This window comes from Melopsittacus undulatus, chromosome 8, assembly GCF_012275295.1.
Source record: "Melopsittacus undulatus isolate bMelUnd1 chromosome 8, bMelUnd1.mat.Z, whole genome shotgun sequence".
Classification (NCBI taxonomy): Eukaryota; Metazoa; Chordata; class Aves; order Psittaciformes; family Psittaculidae; genus Melopsittacus; species Melopsittacus undulatus.
The window spans coordinates 10,981,768-11,000,601 of record NC_047534.1 but is presented as its reverse complement, the minus strand read 5'-3'; the positions used below and the strand labels follow the sequence as shown (position 1 = coordinate 11,000,601).

The window sequence follows — 18,834 nt, the reverse complement described above, 5'->3', positions numbered from 1 at the left end:
TGGGCACAGCAGTAACAAGCCCTAGAGGAAGAACAGTCCCAGTGGCAGAGGCTCTGAGGTCACAACTGTCAGCTGCAGTTGGGGTCACTCCAGCTCTGCCCTCTACTTATGCCCAAACACTCAGCTGAAAAGGAGAAAAGCCCCTGAGATTGGGATGGAGGAAGGCAGAAGAGCATCCCCTCACCCAGCCTAGGGGCCTTTCTGCCCCGGTTCTTGTCCTCAGCAGAGCTGGGGGTTCCCTTTCTTCCAGGAGAGGCAGCAGGGATGGAGCCAGGTGTAAGGGCAGAAGCCCTACAGGAGTCAGAAAAGAGTACAACAGCACCAGAGGCTGCCCCTACTCTACTTGTCCCATTGACCTCTCCCCCAGCCTTCCATATCCCACCCCAGCCCTGCACCTCATGGTGGTCACTCATTGGCCCAGGGATGGGCTTTGGCTTTATCCCAGCTACAGCATTGCACCTTTTTATTCCAGTCAAGGCTTCAGGAAAAAAACAACCCAACTCCACTGCAGCACAACAGACATCCCTCACCCCCATCCCCAGTGGTCCTGCCCCCCATGGACCTTCCTCCCTGAACAGTTAACTCCAGTTAACTAGATCCCTGTGATAAAACCAAATAGGCATTTGAGCTAATAGCACACAATCAACACTTCAGTTTCCCTTAGGGTAGACACCCGAGTGCTCTCCACTGAGAAGGCTGACAAAGGTTGCAGCCCACAGCAGGAAACTCCATCCAGCAGCTGCTCCCAGGAAGGAGATGGAAAACCAAGTGAGTGAAGCCTTTGCCAGTACAGCACAAGACAGCTCCAGCCTTAAAAGCTGCCCCAGCTTGGGCAGGGAGGCGCTGCAGGGGAATCCTCACACCATCAGTCCTGTACACTAGTCAGCTAAGACATTACATTACAGTGCTTGCATTATCGGTGTGCAAAGAGTCTTTAACAGTCCCACAAGATTCCTGTTTATTTCCTTACTTCCACCATGCAGCCAACAGCAGTGGCAAGGGAACAGCCGGAAAAGGACATGGCGTGTCTCTCCCCTTCCCACAACTGGATCCACAGGCCACTGCTCCCATCACAATATGTACCAGGCTGCAGCTCCTGCCAGCACCGCGATGCAGGTGGCCAGCATCAGCTGCACCAGGGGCTGCTTTGCCAGGGCCACTGCACCATGGTAGGGACAGCTGGATCCTGCATTACCTGCTGGAACACAGAACATGCCATTAGTGCTGCAGGTCTCATGCCACACGCACGTGGCAGCTGTGTTATCGACCACAACCTACCGAGCTTGTCTGCATAGTAAGGGCATTTGCGCAGGTCTCCTTTTCCATCATGGACTCGAAGGCCTCCATCTTGGGCTTCTGCCAGTGACTTGCCAATCTTGTCCAGTTCATCAAACACCTGCAATTGGTCACAGCATGTACATGAAGTAGGCAGGGGCAGGCGGCTTTCACCCAGTCCCTGGAATAACCTGGAGAAGAGGCAAGAGCCTCTCCTGCCTCCTTCCCCCAGAGGCAGCACATGCTTTTCACTTCAGAGTGTCTTGCGGGCAGTCATGTGGTGACACCTGGCACGTGCTACAGCTCTTAAGAGGGCACAGCCCCTTCAAGAACATCAGGGCAGACCCAGGAGCAAGATGGATGCAGCATGGCCCCACTGCTCACTGCCCAACCTGCTGCGGGTGGGAGTACAGGCAATGCAGACCCTCCCTGGGAGCACTGCTTCTGGTCATGCAGGGTTCAGGCAGCCCCTCCAGCTCTGCTGCAAGGGGCTTCCCTAAAAATCCTGACAAAGGAGCTACACTTCTGGCCAGCTTAGACCACAGTGACCTGCTACAGGCACAGGTGAAAGCTTCTATCCAGTAGCTAAGACTATATTCATCCTCCTGGAGCAAGTGGCATCTCATTCAGGGTTTATGAAAGGCAAATACTATGAAGAGGACAAGAGGCTACAGACATTTCTGTCCACTGGGCAGTGTGTCAAGACTTGAGACAGGAGATTAATTGTAACCAGTGTACATAACAAGCTCAAACTCTCCCTCCATTTCAGAGCCAACAGCCCATAGGAAATCTTGCAGTGAAGTCATCTCAATTTTGCCCTAATAAAAGGCTCAGCAGTGATGTTGGAGCATGGGAGGAATTCCTGCCCAACACCAGCCATGTCTCCAGAAGCTAGCAGAAGAGCTATTTAAACTAGCCCCCAGGAAAGGAGGGGCTCTGGTGGCTTCAGACCCAAACCACTGCCTGGGTGAGCAGGCTGACTCAATCAATCTGGACCCAAGAGTTAGTCCAGACTCAAAACCAGCAGCACCCACACACAGAGGCGCTCAAGGGATTTCATACCTGCATGTTAAATCTGAAGGCTCGGTTGGCTTCTTCCACAATCCTTTCCTTGGTGTTCTTGTCCAAGTCCAAAGCGTTCATCCTTGCCCTGTAGAGCTGCTTGAACTGCTGCGCATTAGAGATGTTACCAAACACATAGAACTGGATCCCTTCCTCGGTACTGGGCAACTTGAGGGCTCTCTGGGCTACCTTCTTCAGCACTTGGCCACCTGAGAGGTCCCCCATATAGCGTGTGTAAGCGTGAGCCACTAGCAGCTCTGGCTGGTTCTGTCCCACATGATGGATTCTGTCCACATACTGCTGAGTTGCCTCTGAACACTGGATCTTCTCTTTCCAGTCTTCTCCATAGAAATATTGCAGGTCTTTGATCAACGCTTCTTTCCGGTGAAGCTCTAGGGGGAAGTACAGAGGACTAAAGACCGGGTTGTCCTCATTGCGATCCATTTCCTCTTCCAGAGCAGAGTATGTGAAGTAAAGTGCCACAGTGGCCAGCTACAGACAAAGCACAGTGTGAGAGGCCATTCACTACATCAGCATATTACACCTTCTGGCTGCCCCTGCCTGCACAGACCTGGGGTAAACAAGGAGAAAATTCCCAGGCTTGACACAAAACCAGCCCGGAGACCCTGTGCGAGGCACAGATCGTTTGAAGGATGGGAGGTTCTTCGCTAGCTACATTCATAGAATCATAGAAGAGTTAGGGTTGGAAAAGACCGTAAGATCATCTAGTTCCAACCCCCTGCCATGGGCAGGGACACCTCACACTAAAACATATCACCCAAGGCTTCATCCAACCTGGCCTTGAACACTGCCAGGCATGGAACATTCACAACCTCCCTGGGCAACCCATTCCAGTACCTCACCACCCTCACAGTAAAGAATTTCTTCCTTATATCTAGTCTAAACCTCTGCTGTTTAAGTTTCAAGCCATTACCCCTTGTCCTGTCACTACAGTCCCTAGTGAATAGTCCCTCTCCAGCATCCCTGTCGGCCCCCTTCAGATACTGGAAGGCTGCTATGAGGTCTCCACGCAGCCTTCTCTTCTCCAGGCTGAACAGCCCCAACTTTCTCAGCCTGTCTTCATACAGGAGGTGCTCCAGGCCGTGATCATAACAACGATGCCTTCAGAGCACAAAGAATTAGCCTGGTGTTGCCAGCGTTGTGCTCTGGGGGGGGGCTCCTGTCACCTTGAGAGCAAGGCACAGGGACAAAAGGTACAACCGGAACCAACAGGTTGGTTTGTGCTACAGGAGACTATATGCCAAAATCTTCAGGATCAGACGCAAAATACCATCTCTTCTGTACACAACATAGAGCAATCCAATCTGAAGTCTATAGAAAACAGCTTAGTCTTCAGAAGATGGACTAAAGCGCTGCAGCCACACCTGCCCTTGTGGCCAGCAGATGCATGGCCAGAGGCCCAGCACTTCTACCTAGCCAAACTTGTGCTGGACCAGATTGCTGCCCATCCCCTTACCCCAGCCATAGGATACACCAGGCAGAAGTCCTGGACAAGAGCCCTCTTACAGTTTTGACTATGCTACCTAGAAACTGTATTCCTTGCCACCCCCTGCAAACAGGGCTGCAGGGCCCTGCCTGAGTCTGCATCAGTCACTGGACACATAAAGGAGCTGCTCTGTCATGGGAGCAGAGCAACACTCACCTTGAAGAGCTCCTCCTTGATCCGTCCTTTCAGGAAGTCTTTGACAAACTGGGTGTTCTCCGCACGGTCATGGGATTCCTTAGTCCCCTCCTTCAGCAGCTCTGAAAGGTCAGTGGGACTGCAGGCAAACAGGGAGAGCTCCTTTTATCCCACTTACATACACAGGAATGAGTTTGGTCCTGCTGTGTTTGGAGGGATCCCCCACTCCCTGCCATCTCCACCAATCTGGAGAAGGTACAACTTGGGATTTCTGGAACAACACAGAACCAGGAGGGTGGCAACAACCAGAATTGAATTCCACAGATGAAGGCACCCATGTGCCAACCAGATGTGCCATTCCAGGAGCGCTGAGCCCACCAGGGACTCACCCAGAAAGCCAACCGTACTCTGGGCTGCATCAAAGACACGTGACCAGCAGGTCAAAGGAGGTGATCCTGTCCCTCTGCTCTGCTCTCGTGAGACCTCACTTGGAGTATTGTGTGCAGTTTTGGTGTCCTCAACGTAAAAAGGACATGGAACTGTCAGAACAAGTCCAGAGGAGGGCCACCAGGATGATCAGGGGACTGGAGCACCTCCTGTATGAAGACAGGCTGAGAAAGTTGGGGCTGTTCAGCCTGGAGAAGAGAAGGCTGCGTGGAGACCTCATAGCAGCCTTCTAGTATCTGAAGGGGGGGCTATAGGGATGCTGGAGAGGGACTATTCACTAGGGACTGTAGTGACAGGACAAGTGGTAATGGCTTGAAACTTAAACAGCAGAGGTTTAGATTGGATATAAGGAAGAACTTCTTTACTGTTAGGGTGGTGAGGTACTGGAATGGGTTGCCCAGGGAGGTTGTGAATGCTCCATCCCTGGCAGTGTTCAAGACCAGGTTGGATGAAGCCTTGAGTGATATGTTTTAGTGTGAGGTGTCCCTGCCCATGACAGGGGGTTGGAACTAGATGATCTTAAGGTCCTTTCCAACCTTAACTATTCTATGATTCTATGCCTCAGCAAATGCAAAGCATCCTCTGAGCCATGCACCTTACTTTTGCTTCTCATCCATGCATGAGAAGCATCAACACCTCAAAAGGAGGCCTTGGGCATATGAAGAGCAACCACCAGGGAAGGCTAAAGGGCACAGAAGCCTTATTGATAACCCTTCATGGTCACTCTGTAGAAGGAGAAAGGCTCATGTGAGAGCAGATGAGAGCTGAACAGAAAAACAGGGCAAGAAGACCCTGAAAAATGTATTCATCTGGAATTTTACCGGTTTTGCAGGTTTCCACAAGTCAGCTACTAAAAAGAATAACTAAAATCTATGATTTCAGGCTATAGCCACTGCACCTACCTGGAGTTTGCTAAAGTGCTATTTATGCACTTAAACTCACACCAAATCGCACTGATCAGGTTTACTGACTAGTCTGCTACAGATAGCTGCAAGAGACAGAGACACTCCAGACCAATCAGTGGGCATGCACCCAGGCAGCATGGAACTGTCTCAAGACCCCGGCAAAGGGAAGGGGCGGCCGACCCAGGGGAGCAGGGACCGCGGGAGGTGGGGGAGACCTGGGGGTAATCCCGAGGACCTCAGCTTGGGGCCGGTCCCGCCGCGTTGCCATGGACACGCGCCGCGCGCGCGCACCCACCCTCTGCCTCAGTCCCCACCAACCGCCCTCTGCCCCGCGGCGGGAGACAAACACCCGGCCCGGCCACCCCCAATTTATCCCCCACGGTGGGGACGGCGCAGCCAATCAGGAGCCGCCCGCGCAGGCGCAGTCGGGGAAGGCAACGCGGCGGCGCTCAACGAACGTTTATTGCGTGGGCTCATTGCGAGCGGCACCGGCCATGGGAGCCGAGCCCGGGGGTCACCAGGTCCCAGCCCTGCCTGGGCAGGGGCACCCGAACGTGTCCAGGCGGAGCTTGGGTGTGCCCAGGGAAGGAGCCTCCGCATCCCCCTGCGCAGCCTGTTCAGTGCCCTCACACTGCAACGGAACAAGTTCTTCCTCATGGCGAGGGGAAACCTCTTGCGTTTCAGTTCACGGCCACTGCTCCTCATCCTGGCGCTGGCCACCACTGAAAAGACTCTGGCACCTTCCTCCTGCCACCTGCCCCAAACCTCCAATCAGCTCCCTCCACCGCCTCTCCCCTTCCTCATCTCTGAGGGCTCATTCTCCTAGGAAGAAAATGCTTTCACCCTCCACAAGCAGAATGGTCAGTGGGAGGGGAGACACCGGGCTTTGCCTAAAGGGTATCAGACCTCACTGCTCCCCACACTCACCCCACCTAGGGCTCCCCACCCCTGTGGGTCTGCTGGTGCCGGAAGAGCGCCGAGTTCTCACTGAAGCTCTTCCCGCACTGTGCAGAGACGTAGGAACCCACAACAGTGTGGATGTGCTGGTGCTGGATGAGGTGGGCACTCTGCCGAAAGCTGTTCCCACAGTAGGCACAAGAGTAGGGCCTCTCCCCAGTGTGGATCAGCCGGTGCATCACAAGCGTATAGCTCCTGTCGAAGCTCTTCCCACAATCCATACACTCGTAGCGTTTCTCCCCGGTGTGGACATGTTGGTGTTGTGCCAGGGTTATGCTCAATCTGAAGCTCTTCCCACAGGTCCTGCAATCATAGGGTTTCTCCCCAGTGTGTACCCACTGGTGTTGGAGAGCTGTGTGTGGTTGGAGAAGCTCCTCCCGCACTCAGCACACTTGTAGGGCTTCTCCCTGGTGTGGGTTACCTGGTGCTGGATCAGCTTTGAGCTCACACTGAAGCTCTTCCCACAGGGCCTGCACTCCTAGGATTTCTCCAGGGTGTGCACCCACTGGTGCCAGATGAGATGTGATTACCTGGAGAAGCTCTTCCCACACTAGGCCCAGTTGTAGGGCTTCTCTCCAGTGTGGGGCACTTCCTGCAGTCAGAGCACTCATAGGGCCGCTCCCCTGTGTGGATGCTCTGGTGCTGGATATGACCGGTGCTGGAAACTCTCCCCACATTCAGAGCAGAGTACCAAGTGCAGCTCCCGCCGCGCTCAGACAGCGGCGCGGCCTCCCCCCGCGGGTGGGTCACCTGCTGCCGGAGCCCATGAAGCTGTGTCTGCTCTCCCGGGACGGGTGTCCGGTGCGCGATGAGGCGCCGGCGCTGCCGGAGGGTGTCCCCGCAGGCGAAGGGTCTCCCTCGGGGTCCCTGCGGAAGGCTTCAGCTCTGCGTGCTGGGAAGGCTCATCCGTGCCAGACCAACAGCAAATGCCCACCTCGGGGGCAGTGTAGACCCTTCATGGCAGGAGCTCGATGAACAAGACACGGCAGCAGCCAGCGCTTTCTCAGGAGAAAGCATCCAGAGGACACAAAGTAGAGCGCTGGAGCTTTGTAGGTGCACTGCCAAGAGATGGGGACCCCGACGGGGCACTGCCAGGCTGCTGGAGCCTCGCAGGTCCCAAGAGTCGAGGCAGGCTGAGCTCAGGCACAAACTTAAACCCTCAGCCATCACTGAAATCCACAGGGAGAGAGCATTCCTCAGCCATCTAAGCTTACAAGACTGCATCAGGGCAGCTGGAGAGGCAGTAACCTGGGCAGAGAAACACTGCTGGTACCTCTGAACCCCTGTTCAGGCGGACGGCGGCTCAAACGTGGTTTTGCTCAAGGCTGCATCACCTCTCCCATGTGCTTCATGTTCCATTACACAATGAGCAGCATATACACAATGCCTCTGAAAGGAATTTTATGCCAGAATGATACTAAAACCATACAGGCACATTGGAAAGGCACTTTCAGAGCAGCTCCAGTGTCCTTGCAGAAGCACAGCAAGGATTGCTCTTGGATTTACCCCTTCCATACCTAAAAGCTGGCACTCCAAGTGTAACCTTGTAGAAGAGGAAGACACATAAGTCATCACTCAGCTTTACACCATTCCTGTACGTTGTAGTTACACCAGCCCCTCCATGGGGCTTGGCCACAGCAGAGACCATGGTGATGGATCACACCCACTCAAGACATGGCATTAAGACAGCGAATATGTTCGGAAATACGTGTACACACGGAACTGTGCCTGTGTAAGAAAACAGCTCTCTTTTCAGATGCAAAATGCAAGAAAGTACGTAAACATCTGCAGCACAGCTTTTCAGAATAAACCTCCAGAGGCTATGTTTTCAGGCAGCACACAAATCAACGTGGTGGTAGCTGCAAAGGACGACCCATAGTGCCCCTTATCATTTCACTGTCACAGTGAATTTATAAGCAGTGTGTTCCGAAGCTCACCCAGGGCTCACTTGCTGTATATTGGCAAGAGAAGCTTTTTATAATGTCAGTAAAGTACCTGCTCCTTGCTTTAGCTTAAAAAGCAATCAATAACTTTAGTTGAAAAGTTGGGTTTGGTTTGCTTCTTCTGCAGCCCTGGAAGTGTTAAACAGAACTATCAAAATATTTCTGACAGCTGTTACTACCCACTGGAAATAAAAATGAAAGCAATGCATTTTCCAAGACAAATGAGCCTGCATTAGGACGGCAAGAAAACACATGAATGTATACAAACAGAACTGGCTGGCAGCACATCATCACTGGCACATGGCAACACTGAGGCTAGCTTGGGAAGGCTGCATTTGTTTATGGAGTAATGAAGCAGGGGATTGAATGATTTCCGTCAGGGAATTTGCAGTGCATGTCAGAAACGTCCTTGTGGTCTTGAAGGCCGTAAAAGAGTTTTAATCCTTTTCTCATCATCTGAGGAAAGTTTTAGAATTACAAGAGACATCTCAGTTTGTCAACGGCAGCAACAAGGAAGCACAAAGCCAAGCCCCAACAAAGCTGTTACCTCCAAACCCTGGCAGCACAGATGAGGTATTTAAGCCACCTTTCTGCATTAGGCAGAGACTGCCCTGGTGCAAGGTTTAAGGATGACAAAGACAGGAGGATGGGGACACTTTCAGTGACTAAAATTCACCCTTCTTTCTTAACATACTAAACAGTTTTTTATGACACAGTGTTATTTGAACGACTGTAATTTACATCCACTGAACTGTGACATCGCAGTAACTGAGGATGTAATAATTGATTACAAAAGCTCTGACTGTAAACGCAAGTCATACCTAAGAGAGAGTAAAAAAGCTGGGAAGGGATCTTACTTATTTTCCTGTATTAAAGCTGGTAAGTAGGACTTGAAGGTTTTTCAGGGATGCAGTGTGTACTTGAGAGAGAAATACACGGTACACTGAGGATAACAACATTTACTAGAATGCCACTTAAGACAAGCCTTATCCTGTTCACATAACAAAGTCAGCTCTTCCACAAGAAGGCGGGTGAGGAAAAGTGATGGGACAGCCAGGGAAGAAAACTATTCCAAATTCCTAACAATTCACCACATGTGGCAGAAGGCTTTGCTAGGAGGTGTCCCCACACACACTATACCTGCTATAGACCTGACAGAGGAGAGCTTCATCAGTGGCCAACCCCTTACCCTCCACCAGGAGCCCTCCCTCTGAGGACAGACTGTCCTGGTTTCAGCAGTAGCAGTCATTTTTTCTCCTTCTTGGTACCTGGTGCAGTGCTGTGTTTTGACTTTCGGGCTGAGTAGTAGTAGTAGTGATATATGTTATACCTTAGCTATTAAACTGTTCTTATCTCAACCCATGGGGGCTACATTCTTTGGATTCTCCTTCCTAACTCTCCGGGAGTCAGGGGAGCAAGGGGGGAGTGAGTGAACGAGCTGTGTGGACTTGGTTTAAACCACAACATAGACCAAACCCTTCCCACAGCCCATCCTCTCCCACCTCTCCTTCCTGCAGGGTGCCCATGTCAACTCCTCTCCCTCCAGTTCTCTGACTGGGCTTTCAGGTAGTACAGGCACACTCTACTGCTCTCCACTAGACACAGTGTTGCTGCTTAGAATGCACCCCCGACCTCTCATAAGACATTACTTATAATTTACCATTAGTACCTTACAAATTGTTTATTATATGTCATATAAATCAAATAAACTCAAAGATATATGGTATAAAAAATAAAAATAATTACATGCTCCAAAAATATAAACACTTTTAGAAATCTGGCTTCTTATTTTGAAGTGTGGAGTCAATTTGTTCAGTAAGACTCTGCAGACTCCGAACTGCCAGAACAACAAAAGTCAGAAGATGCTGTGATAATAAATACATAAAAGATGACATTTTAGGGTCCAAGATTTCCCCAAGAGTGCCAGACAGTTTACAGCCTAAGATCCATCCTCTTTGGGAATGACACTGATCAGGTTTTCTGACTAGTCTGCTACAGATAGCTGCAAGAGACACAGACACTCCAGAGCCATCAGAGAGCATGCAGCCAGGCAGTATGGAATACCTAGGTATTCTGGGAAGCACCCTGCTCACTCTTCTCAAGTCTGAAGTCTCGACTTTCAGAGCATGTGAGTGAATTTGCTGTTTAAACTAACCTCCACGACAATAGTCGTGCCTAAACTGGTGGGCATTCTGCAGAGGCAGGAGAGGCAACTTGCTGGACCATAGTTCACCTCTACGGTCATCTATCACACCAAGAAGCTGCCATCCCATGAGTCTGCCCACCAAACGATGGAAAACTGGCTCGTCTTGCCCAGGAAGGCACAAACACAACTGCCAAGTGGTCAAAGCATTTCTGAAGGGCAAGTGATAGTAGAGACTAAAAAAAACCCAACTGCTTGCTGCCAGCCTTAGCCACACTGCTCCTTCCCATCCCTGTTGGTACACTTGGATTAAACAGATTTACTGCACGTATATAGTTGATTAATCAGCTATTGGAGTCCCCCCACTCCTTTCCAGATGAGCAGAAATATCACCCCTTGACCTGGAAGGTCTCCTGCCTTACCCAATACTGCTTGTGCCACATTGTGAGACAGGACTCACCTGACATTATCATCTTCTGTTTCCTCATAGTGCAACATTTCCCCTTCTCCCCTCTCTGCGCTCTCCATTGCAGCTGGTATTGCTGGTTAATGCTGGAGATTAGACAACCTGAAAGGCAAAACCAGACACGGGTTATAGAGGGAAGCTGCCTTCATGAAGGGGCAGGTTTGAAATGCTGAGCCATACAGCAAGCAGCCTCTGAGCTGCTCCAGCAGGCTGGGTGGTGAGGGGCAGCCACTGGCCATTTCCACAGCACAGCAGGCACTTTCAAGGAAGCAATCTTGATTGCCCAGTTCAATTACCCCAGTGAACCTCAACACTAACACCACCCACCTCACCAAATGTTAGCCTCAGAGGAGACCTACAACACAGCACGCTGCATTTGGTTTCCCTCTTCAATATGGCTCCTGGCTGAAAAGGAGCAGAGACTCCACATCAGCTATCTGCACTGAAATTGTGAGCAAGCTGCTTTCCCCTGGTGCTACCAAACATTTCATCCAGTGCCAGACTCTGAGCAGGGCAGAAGCAAAGGCAAGCGCCTCTCCTTCAATCATGACGAAGAACAAGCAACTTCATCTTCACAGTGATAAGGAGCTTTCCCTAGAGGAAAGCAGTGGTGAATTAGGCCAGGAGTCATGCAGCTCACAGGGAGACAATCACCTTCCCTGCAATGGAGTAGATGCAGAGGAACTTCCAAAGCAGGGACAGATTTCAGTGCTCTCACTTTTCTGGGCTGTACTGCATGTGAAGAGTCAAAACAGCTGCTGCAGATGGCTCCTGCTACCACTCACACTCTCCTCTCCTGCCTAGCAGGGTTTACTTCAAACCCCAGAAGTAACTGAGTTGTCCCTCCTCTTCTGCAAAAGGAAACAAACAAAAACCTCTCCATGGAGGTAGCAGGACACCGAAAGACCTACCCAGAAGCAGGAGTGAGACACCTGGCTGATATAGCTCAGTTTCCTCTGAAGCAGAAATCCACCCACCTCATTTACAAAATGGACCTGTAATTAGCTTTGTGCAGAGCAACACCATCACCTTACAGGCAGCCTTGCCAGATCAACAAGGAACTAAGCTACTTCCTGGCTCTTAGAAAGCATTCACTGTAAGAGAGCCATACCTCATGCTCTCCCACTCGAGGTCAGCCCCCTCAGGGCTAGAAGAGCCAGGCAGACAGCTGCAAGTTCACCAAGCTCAGCACAGGGCGAGCACCAGCACATCAGCTGCTGGCTCCCACCTCATATGGAGCACCCCAGCTGTATAAATTAATTGCCCTCTGGCTCCTCACCCTGAGTTTCTGAAGCTCTGTTCTACAGCCACTTCCACTGCCCTCCACGCTCCAGCACAGGACTCGGCCAGGAGTGTTGGGAGCTAGGTCTGAGCACCCAGTTTGGAGGACACATCACCAGGGTGAGGCTTTCCCCTGTGATCACAAAGTCCTTGGTCTCGCTCACTGGGACAGAGCCTTCCCCAAGGGGAGGACTAACCACAGTACACTAACTTGTGATGCCAGCCCACCATTGCAGGAACAGAAGTCACAGGGGAAGCAGCCCCACATCCCCAGGGCCCTGCACCACAGGATACGACACAGCACAGCCTCCCCAGCCAGAGGGTAGAGGAAGCCAGGTTCAAGGGCGCTACTTTCATTTTGATCACTCGCTGGACAGCAAGCACCACACCAGGTCAGCAAACTTGCCACAGCTCCAAACATCCACCGTGAGGAAGGGAAACTGAAGCAAAGAGGCAGAACCTGCCCAGGCTGAGCCAGGAGCCAGTCGCCGGCCCAGGGGAACAGCACAGCCAGCCTCCTGCCAGCACAGCTGCACAAGTCCTGATGGCATCCTGGCTTCCCGTGCAGCTGGCTTCAAGTCAGGCACTCCTCAAGAAATGCAGATTCCAAAATTAAACGAGAGAAACTGGTTCCAATTTACCTTACACTTCCAGAGAGGCAGAGTCCTACAGGTAGGGTGTGCTGCCTCTGTATGCTGCCAGGCCTGCAGCCACTGGCAGAGGAGCAGGTGAGAGCAGAGCTACAAAGAGCACTCCAGCACCACCCTGCACACAGGAAGAGGCCTAGAGGTGGCATGACATTACACCCAACCCAAAGGAAGCCACCAGATCAAGCCTCAGACATGACTAGTGAACAGCAGCAGCAATGACTCAAGGCTCCCAATGGCCAGAAATACACAGCGTGACTCCAGAGATCATCATTCTACAAGACACTTCTGCTAACTCACTTCACAGAGCCTCTGCACCCAGGTCCTGCAACACACTCATGTTTAGCAGCACTCACCAGCACTGGGACTTTGCTCTCCATGCCATGGGGCATCTGCTGGGCTCTCAGAAGCCTCTACCCAAACCTCTAACTACCATTGTAGAAGCATAACTCAGAGCAGTGAATTACTGTTCCAGCAGTGTCTGCTGCTGGCAGAAGGGGTTAGCACACAAGCAGTCATTTAAGGACTTGGGTGCAGTCAGACTTGTCTCTCCTGCAACTGCTTTTGCAGATGCTCCATCTGACATGATCACCTCTACAGCAATAGGCAGGACAGTGACAACACCAGTCCCTTTGGCCCAAGGTGAGGACACTACATACACAGGACTACATGGAAGCTGAGATTGTTCCCACTACCATCCAGCACAAATCAACCCCTATCCTTTTCAGTACTAGGGTATCACAGGAGAAGTCAGAGGAAGGGAAGTAAGAATCACTATCTCTTACTATTCATTACATATCCCTTTTTTTTCAGAAACTGTAGCTGAAAGCACACAACATGGTCACTGCTCAGGGCCCTCATTTCTCATGTCTTTGCTCCCCTGCAAGAGGCAGTGTCCCACTCACCAAGGAGGTGGCTCGAGCAGCTGCCCACTTCCACTGCAGAAGCTGGAATGTCATTTCATTTGCTTCATGACCTCTGCTCATTAAGACCTGGCTGATGTTCAGGGTAAACACATACCTTCCCAGTGCCTACCAGCAGCCTCCTGGGAGGAATCCAACAGCTACAAGAGGCAGAACAGTGGGGCTGGAAATTGGAGACAAGGCTTAGTATAAAACATCTCAGCACTCCAAACATTTCTTTCCCAATAACAGTGTTCAAACCATCTGAGAAAACTTCCCTGTCTCATATAAGCCAGCAGTTAGTTTGCCCCAGGCACATTTCCAAGGCAAGTTTCATACCCAAGATGCACACCCATTCTTCTCAGGTTAGGAAGACACTTGATCCCAACAATCCAGTGCCTTTTGAACAAAGTAGACACTGCTGTGGCAGGGAAGCACGACTGAAGCCCTGCCTTTGCTTTGCACCCTTGGGAGAAGCTCAGTAATTTGCAAACACCCAGGTGGCACAGAGTTCAAGTTCCCTGTTCAAATAGTTTACAAATTCAGACTATTTCCCCACAAGCAGAACTTGTATCCTTGTTTAAACAAGCAGCAGCAGAACATGGCTGCACCTACCCAAGCATCACTGCAGTGGAGACAAACCCCAGAACCCCAGGCCTAGCAGCTTGAAGAGCATTCACAAAGGTAGCCTGGCACTCACATTAGGAGAGCTTCACACCTTCTCCTCCTCCCCTGGGGACCAGTTTGGTGCTGGAAATGGGACCTCACAGAATAATTGCTACACTGCCTGATCCCAGGTAGGTTCAAGACTTCACCTGGACATAGCCTACATGTAGGAAATAATTCGAGTCTATGGCACTTTTACAGGTGACCACGTAATCGCTACCTCTGCCCCCCAGAGCCACAGTCCAGCACCTCAACAAAGTGACCAAGGAGGGAAACTCCTGGTAAGGTCACAGATCTTGTCCACTTCTGCACTTTGGTAATCAGCCCTTGTGCCAGGCACTGCATCCGGAATCTGTTTTCTCATGTTGCCTGGGAGAACAGCACAAGGGGCACATCAGTCAACCAGCTTTAGACCTGGGGAGACTAGGAATGGAGTGTGACAGGCACATGTGAACTCAGGAAAAGCCTTTGCTCTGGTGAGAGCCAGTACCTCCCGTGCCCATCCACCATGCAGTCAGCTGTGCCTGGGACACCCCAAGTGGGGCCAGTCACAGGCACTTAGAGCTGATGTATGTAAAGCAGTGCTGTGCTGGGCACTATGAGGCTTGAATAAGATACCTGTGTCACCCAACAAAGGAAAAGCTGGGACACCAATAGGCTTCATTGGCTTTCATCCTTCAAGCTCTTTCTTGAGCTCAACAGGATCAAGAATTATAGAACCATAGAATGGCTGAGGTTGGAAGGGACCTTACAGTTCATCGAGTTCCCAGCCCCTGCCACGGGCAGGGACATCTACTAGCACAGGTTGCTGCAAGCCCCATCCAACCTGGCCTTCAACACTGCCAGGGACAGAGAAGAGCCAAGGGCCCCAAGGGAACCAGCAGAACGCGGCGCAGCCCCTGCCCTGAAACACTCGGACATCCTCCTGGAGGAGCTGTGTGCAGGAACCACTGCAGGGTACGAGGCAGCCCCTCTGGCACCCTCCCTCACCTGCTGTGCGGACGCTGGCCCGCAGCAGCCGAGGGAAGAGATGGGGGAGGCCTGACAAGCGCTGGCCCTGCACAGCCGCTCACAGCCCCGCGGCTCCTACGAGCACACGGCTGGCACAGGCCAGCAGCGGAGCCGCCACAGCTTGAGGCCCAGGCCAGAGCCACGGGCCGGGCGCTGCTCCCGGGACCGGCCACCCAGGCCTCTCGGGGAAAAGGCACACGGACGAGGCCCTCACACGGCCTACACGGGTTTCCCGGCCGAGCGCCGCCGGTACCGGGCCTACAGGACCCCGGCAAAGGGAAGGGGCGGCCGACCCAGGGGAGCAGGGACCGCGGGAGGTGGGGGAGACCTGGGGGTAATCCCGAGGACCTCAGTCTGGGGCCGGTCCCGACGCGTTGCCATGGACACGCGCCGCGCGCGCACGCACTCACCCTCTGCCTCAGTCCCCACCAACCGCCCTCTGCCCCGCGGCGGGAGACAAACACCCGGCCCGGCCGCCCCCAATTTATCCCCCACGGTGGGGACGGCGCAGCCAATCAGGAGCCGCCCGCGCAGGCGCAGGCGCAGTCCGGAAAGGCAATGCGGCGGCGCTCAGCGAACGTTTATTGCGTGGGCTCATTGCGAGCGGCACCGGCCATGGGAGCCGAGCCCGGGGGTCACCAGGTCCCAGCCCTGCCTGGGCAGGGGCACCCGAACGTGTCCAGGCGGAGCTTGGGTGTGCCCAGGGAAGGAGCCTCCGCATCCCCCTGCGCAGCCTGTTCAGTGCCCTCACACTGCAACGGAACAAGTTCTTCTTCATGGCGAGGGGAAACCTCTCGCGTTTCAGTTCACGGCCACTGCTCCTCATCCTGGCGCTGGCCACCACTGAAAAGACCCTGGCACCTTCCTCCTGCCACCTGCCCCAAACCTCCAATCAGCTCCCTCCACCGCCTCTCCCCTTCCTCAGGAAGAAAATGCTTTCACCCTCCACAAGCAGGATGGTCAGTGGGAGGGGAGACACCGGGCTTTGCCTAAAGGGTATCAGACCTCACTGCTCCCCACACTCACCCCACCTAGGGCTCCCCACCCCTGTGGGTCTGCTGGTGCCGGAAGAGCGCCAAGTTCACTCTGAAGCTCTTCCCGCACTGTGCAGAGACGTAGGAAAACACCCCAGTGTGGATGTGCTGGTGCTGGATGAGGTGGGCACGCTGCCGAAAAGCTGTTCCCACAGGAGGCACAAGAGTAGGGCCTCTCCCCAGTGTGGATCAGCCGGTGCATCACAAGCGTATAGCTCCTGTTGAAGCTCTTCCCACAATCCATACACTCGTAGGGTTTCTCCCTTGTGTGGAGCTGTTGGTGTCATGCCAGGCCTGAGCTCACACTAAAGCTCATCCCACAGCTCCTGCACTTGTAGGGTTTCTTTGCAGCATGCACCTGCTGGTGCTGGACAAGCTTTAAGTTCTCAGAAACACTCTTTCTGAACTGTCGTGGTTTAATCCCAGTCCCCACAGCTCTTTCACTCACTTGCCCCCCCCCCTCGCTCCCCCAACTCTTATAGAGCTGGGGAGGAGAGTCCAAAGAATGTAGCTCCCACAGGTTGAAATAAGAACAGTTTAATATCTAAGATATAACACAAATCACTACGGCTACCAACACTACTACTAATAATGATAAAGGAAATAACAAGTGAAGAGAATACAACACCTCAGCAGTAACAAAAACCGTATGTGCTATCACCAATGTTCCCAGCCTGAAAGTCAAAACACAGCACTGCACCAGCTACCAAGAAGGAGAAAAAATGCGTGCTACTGTTGAACACAGGACACACACTCAGCACACTTGAACAGCTTCTAACTCGTGTGCATCTGCTGGTGTCGTTTAAGGGATGAGCTCACACTGAAGCTCTTCCCGCAGTTCCTGCACTTGTAGGGTTTCTCCCCAGTGTGCACCCGCTGGTGCTGGAGGAGGCAATAGCTGTTGGAGAAGCTCTTCCCGCACTCAGCACACTTGTAGGGCTTCTCCCCGGTGTGGGTTACCTTGTGCTGGATCAGGTTTGAGCTCACACTGAAGCTCTTCCCGCACTCAGCGCACTTGTAGGGCTTCTCCCCAGTGTGGGTTACCTGGTGCAGGATCAGCTTTGAGCTCTCACTGAAGCTCTTCCCGCACTCAGCACACTTGTAGGGCTTCTCCCCGGTGTGGATCCGCTTGTGTAGGATCAGACTCGAGCTCACACGGAAGCTCTTCCCACAGGTCATGCACTCGTAGGGTTTCTCCCCGGTGTGCACCCGCTGGTGCTGGAGGAGCCGAAAGCTGTCAAAGAAGGTCTTCCCGCACTCAGCACACTTGTAGGGCTTCTCTCCAGTGTGGGTTAACTGGTGCCGGATAAGATTCGAGCTCACACTGAACCTCTTCCCGCAGGTTCTGCACTCGTAGGGTTTCTCCCCACTGTGCACCCGATGGTGCATGATCAGCTGTTCTTTCCTGGAGAAGCTCTTGCCGCACTCAGCGCAATTGTAGGGCTTCTCCCCGGTGTGGATCCGCTTGTGTAGGATCAGATGTGAGCTCACACTGAAGCTCTTCCCGCAGGTCATGCACTCGTAGGGTCTCTCCCCTGTGTGCACCCGACGGTGTAGGATGAGCTGTGCGTTCTTCAAGAAGCTCTTCCCACACTCAGCACACTTGTAGGGCTTCTCTCCAGTGTGGGTTACCTGGTGCCGGATCAGTTTTGAGCGCTCACTGAAGCTCTTCCCGCACTCAGAGCACTCATAGGGTTTCTCCCCAGTGTGCACCTGCTGGTGCTGGATGAGATGTGACCGGTGCTGGAAACTCTCCCCACATCTGGTGCAGGTGAAGGGCTTTTCTCTGGTGTGGATTCTCCGACGCTGGATGAGGTTGGAGCTCACCTGGAAGCTCTTGGATCTTTGAAACCTCTCTGACCTGCGTGGGAGAACAGGGTTCTGTGCAGGACCCTGGGAACTCTTCTCCTCTGACAGTCCTGAGCATAAACCCTTGGGCTCCACTGGGCTGGGGATGCCTTGATGGGCATTGTCTTCAATCGTGCTCACAACCGCAACTTCACCTGCAATAAAATGAGAATCCAGACAAGTCACAGGCAGGACTAGAAGCTTTGGAAAGGGCAAATCGCAAGGGGACAAATTCTAAAAATTCAGCAAATAGACTGACTTTAAGTATAAAACTCCTAGGCACACAGCACAACCAGCCCAGCATCAATGAGTGCTGGGAGGGAAACAATAGGGAAGAAAAGAGAACTTAATTCTGCCTTGCTGCTCAAACCCCACATTCTGACTGTGTGCAAGGGGAGGACGGATCCCCCATGTCAGAGACACTCTGACAGAGCTGAGGAAGACAGAGGCATGACAGGAACCATCAGAGGCACACAACAGCTTCTGTGCAGGAGATGAGTCAACTGCCCATTCTGCTGGGAAAAGGTACAGCTGATAGAGGGTCTCACAGAGGACTTTAAAAACACCAGTGGCCTATGGGGTGGTTTGGCACCTATCCTGCACCA

At 52.7% G+C, this 18,834-nt stretch overlaps 2 protein-coding genes across 3 annotated transcripts in view; both read right to left on the bottom strand.

Moving 5' to 3' along the window:
• Positions 1-933: 933 nt before the first annotated feature.
• Positions 934-15,863, bottom strand: HMOX2 (heme oxygenase 2). 2 transcript variants are annotated; one of them, XM_034065796.1, is made up of 6 exons: positions 15,758-15,863; positions 10,835-10,942; positions 4,001-4,118; positions 2,338-2,829; positions 1,279-1,396; positions 934-1,198 (listed from the first exon to the last, which is right to left on the bottom strand). In XM_034065796.1, the coding sequence occupies exons 2-6, from the start codon at positions 10,900-10,902 to the stop codon at positions 1,071-1,073; spliced, it is 924 nt and encodes a 307-aa protein (XP_033921687.1). In that variant the 5' UTR covers positions 10,903-10,942; positions 15,758-15,863; the 3' UTR covers positions 934-1,070. The 2 variants fall into 2 exon arrangements, with proteins under 2 accessions (XP_033921687.1, XP_033921688.1); XM_034065797.1 differs by having other exon boundaries at positions 934-1,195.
• A 1,138-nt stretch (positions 15,864-17,001) lies between these two features.
• Positions 17,002-18,834, bottom strand: part of LOC115947107 (zinc finger protein 347-like) — a 51,039-nt gene continuing 49,206 nt past the window's right edge. The window contains exon 9 of the mRNA XM_034065791.1: positions 17,002-18,384. Coding sequence (XP_033921682.1) covers positions 17,156-18,384 — 1,229 coding nt within the window. The 3' untranslated portion in view covers positions 17,002-17,155. The remainder of the gene's footprint in view (positions 18,385-18,834) is intronic.

Bases quoted from the DNA above. Each gene is read 5' to 3' on its own strand.
- HMOX2 (XM_034065796.1), bottom strand. From the start codon at position 10,902: ATGGAGAGCGCAGAGAGGGGAGAAGGGGAAATGTTGCACTATGAGGAA. The intron at 1,397-2,337 runs GTATGAAATCCC...GACCAATTGCAG, and splicing joins CCTTCAGATTTAACATGCAG to GTGTTTGATGAACTGGACAA. The intron at 1,199-1,278 runs GTAGGTTGTGGT...TCTGTGTTCCAG, and splicing joins TTACTATGCAGACAAGCTCG to CAGGTAATGCAGGATCCAGC.